Source organism: Adelges cooleyi, unplaced genomic scaffold (genome assembly GCF_023614345.1).
Source record: "Adelges cooleyi isolate 19-005CV unplaced genomic scaffold, UGA_ACOO_1.1 ACOO_flye_CR_arks_rails_tigmint_CR_PRNA_571, whole genome shotgun sequence".
In the NCBI taxonomy this organism is placed as follows: Eukaryota; Metazoa; Arthropoda; class Insecta; order Hemiptera; family Adelgidae; genus Adelges; species Adelges cooleyi.
In genome coordinates, this window is record NW_026096265.1 from 1 (window position 1) to 3,540 (window position 3,540).

At 25.9% G+C, this 3,540-nt stretch overlaps 1 protein-coding gene across 1 annotated transcript; it reads left to right on the forward strand.

Moving 5' to 3' along the window:
- The first annotated feature begins 1,074 nt into the window (after nucleotides 1-1,074).
- On the forward strand, nucleotides 1,075-2,921 carry LOC126842622 (uncharacterized). The gene is made up of 4 exons (XM_050579660.1): nucleotides 1,075-1,166; nucleotides 1,962-1,991; nucleotides 2,282-2,380; nucleotides 2,653-2,921. Exons 3-4 carry the CDS (start codon nucleotides 2,305-2,307, stop codon nucleotides 2,919-2,921), a joined length of 345 nt encoding a protein of 114 aa, XP_050435617.1. The 5' UTR covers nucleotides 1,075-1,166; nucleotides 1,962-1,991; nucleotides 2,282-2,304.
- The last annotated feature ends 619 nt before the right edge of the window (nucleotides 2,922-3,540 follow it).

Genomic DNA, 3,540 nt, shown 5'->3' on the forward strand with positions numbered 1-3,540 from the left:
ACTTTTATGATGGCGTAAATTTACATTACACAAGTTGTATGCAACCAAGTATGTTGTTTCATAATATTGTAACTATAGTACCTATAGTATCTAGAGTGAAATCTTTCTCCACATATTTATGATTTTTATTTTGTTTGGATAAGTTTTTCTTCAATAATACAGAGATAATAGACGTTGTATGCTCTGAAAACAAATACTTAAAAAAGTTAAATTCTAAAACGGAGACAAAATCGAATAAACTTATTATACGCTATATAATTTTGGAAGTATTAAATTATAATGATTAATGAGTTTTTTTTTTAAATGATTTTCTCGGAATGAAAAAATAATGACATTGATCTTTTTTCCCCGCAGCCCTTCATATAAAATACCGGGCGATTGGTTAACTGAAGAGTGAATTTGTCAAACGTTCCAAAGTATACCTAACCTGACTTTATAATTTGATTTGTATTTTACGCGTTACGGAAAACAATTTTGTACGTTTGTCAAGTGAGGAATAGTTGTTTATAAAAAACAATTATATTTCAGACATAAAAATATGCTCAAGTGTTTCCGGTAATGAATAAAATACAAATTAAATTATAAAGTTCAATTTTTTTGCTTTGGCACTTAGAACGTTTGACAAATTCACTCTTCAACTATGGACCAGTCAATAACTTAAAAGATGTAAGACTTTTTTTACATTATTTAGGATCGGAGGAAGGGTGGAGAGTAGAGAAGTTTTTATTTATATCTTTTAAAATTAAATAACTTGTAAACTAATTATCCAAAACTGGTTATCGACCAGTCAAAATATTCAACAAATTATTCTTAATTTAAAAAGTTAATTAAATATATACGTTACTATTTTAAAAAATCATGTTTATAATATTTTAACATATAAGGGACGGAGTTATAATTAAAAAAAATATATTAAATTTTTCCCAACTAATAATTATAAAATTATAAAAAAAAAAAAAAATTAAAAAAAGTGTAACATCTTTTAAGTTATTGATTAATTATATTATTGTAGATATTAGATTATTCGTATATAATGAGATAAATCGTATGCTTACATATTGGTTTCTAGTACAATGAACGATGTGTATCAAAATTTATTTTGTTTCGAATTTTAGATAGGTTATGGTACCAAAAACAAGTGCAATCAGAAATAGAAGCTGTAATAGGTAAGTACAAATTTTAACTTTTTTTGTACGAACAATTATTAAATTTGAGCTTCGATGCAGAGCTGAAAAGGTATTACAGTAGACTCACAGTAATCCGGCATATATCAGACCACGGTATACACATATTCATATATAATATGTACTCGTACTTAAAAATTGTACTGTATTAATACATTCAGATTGAATAGTTGCTGTGACCCAACATTGCTAATACCTTCTGTACTGATTTATAGTATACTTGGTTTCGACTGTACTGGTTTATAGACTAAGCTTGGTTCGGACTATGCTGGGTTTTTAGTATTATATAATTCTAAAAAATAGCGATAAATTTGATTAAAATTAAAAGTCATAATCATAAAAGTTTTTTGCTTAAGGCTTTGATAATCGTTCAAAACTTTTTGATTCGATTGGTCGGATTGAGTCAATCATTTTATCATATTATCATCAGGCATACCTCTATCTGCAAATAGCCTTAAATCCAAATTTTAATAACCCCTATGTCTCTCGGTAATGATTGATATTTTTTTATATTACATTTCGCAATTTTAATATGTTAGAGCTCTAAACCAGATTGATGATTGGTCTATTATAATATAACTTACATACAAATAAAAACAATTATGATAACTACAATTTTTTTCAGTAAGGAACAACACAAAAAATCTTAAAATTCGGATTTAGAAAGCAACATTGGAGCTTAACTTTAATATTGATTGTCTTATTTTTAATGAATCACGTTGCGAATAATAATAAAAAATTGTTAAGTGATATAATTATTTTATATTTTCGTTACAGGTAAAAGGTGCTCTAACCTTACAATACAAGGTAATAACAATCATACATCAAATTTTCGTAGATTATGGGTTAATGGCTAATTCTGCTTATTTTGAAGAGATAGGGTAGACCCTCTATTGTCAGAATATAGTTAGTCATCATAATATATTGATTATGCGAAAATATTATAAAAATATATTCAAAAACTTTAAAACACTAAAAGTCCTTTATAAATTTGGAACTTAAGTAAAAAATAGGTACTAATAAATTCTAGGTTATATAAACATTTGCAAATGTATTACATTATCAACTAATTACTTGTTTTCTTATTTATTGCCAAGACGATATATTAACATATTATGACATGACAATCTTGGCGGGAGGAAGAAGATCTGCCATTTATAAAGCTTTAAGCCAATTAATCAGTATAGCTGTATTAGGTAAATATTCATATTTCATAAAGAAATTATTATCTTTTTATGTATGTATCCATTTTTGTACAATAATTTTGCACTAAATTTGTTGCTTTATCCTAATATTATATTATAATAGTAATCATAATTCAATTACAAATCAATATATTTTATAGTATAAAAGCTTTCGAACAATAAAAGTTGCTATCAAAGTAAATTATTATACAAATCACGGATTTTAATTTTTGCAGGATTTTTTGGCAGTTTTTTCTAATTAAAATTGTTTTGTTTTGTTTAAGGAGGAAATGCTGACTTGAAATTGGATTTGTTAGGTTTTCCAGACAAGTGTCGTTTATTTGGATTGCGCAAGAGTTTATACAACGTTATGAAAAAAGAAACATTTATAAAATCTGCTATAGTTCAAGGTGAAACTTGTATTCTAAAAGATCTATACAACATTGAAACGTCATACAAAATCATGCCTGACGGAATTTGGCAGTATAGTAATAACAAATTTGGAATAAATTTCAGTCAATTTCTTATTGAACAGAATAATATTCAACAGTAACCCTAAAGGCGACTTATTTAATTATATTATTACTATTATATGTAAATCACATTTGCATGCCTTCTAATATCGAAATTGTCAATAAATATAATGTCTTTAAAAATTAATGGTTTCAATCATGGTTATGAAAATATTCTTTCTGTATGTATTGTATTTATATTGTCGTTTAATATTTTCCAGTATATACAGATGTATACACGGGAATAATAATGTGTATGAATGTAATAAAACCACTTTACTGCACTTCAACTTCGTGTTTTGTTATAGATGAGTTTATTTAATATGAATTGTCAGTATTAGAATTAGATCAAATTTGGAATTTAAAGTAATAGAGTAGGCTTAGTATTTTTTTTAAAAAAAACGTTAATTTATAAGACTTTCTTATGTTTTAAAAAATATCCTACTAAAAGTTAGCCTGTTCGGTGTTAGAGAAAATATTCCATATTAAATTTATCAATCGCAAAAAGTCTTCACCAAAATATATTGTTTGCTCAATTTAGATTACTCATCTGATATTGTCGCGATAAAATGGAATGAACAATGTCACGGTACCGCTGATAATGCCAAAGGCCGTGTTAATTTTTTTAACGAGAAAAAATGTAAATAAATAAACTAATAA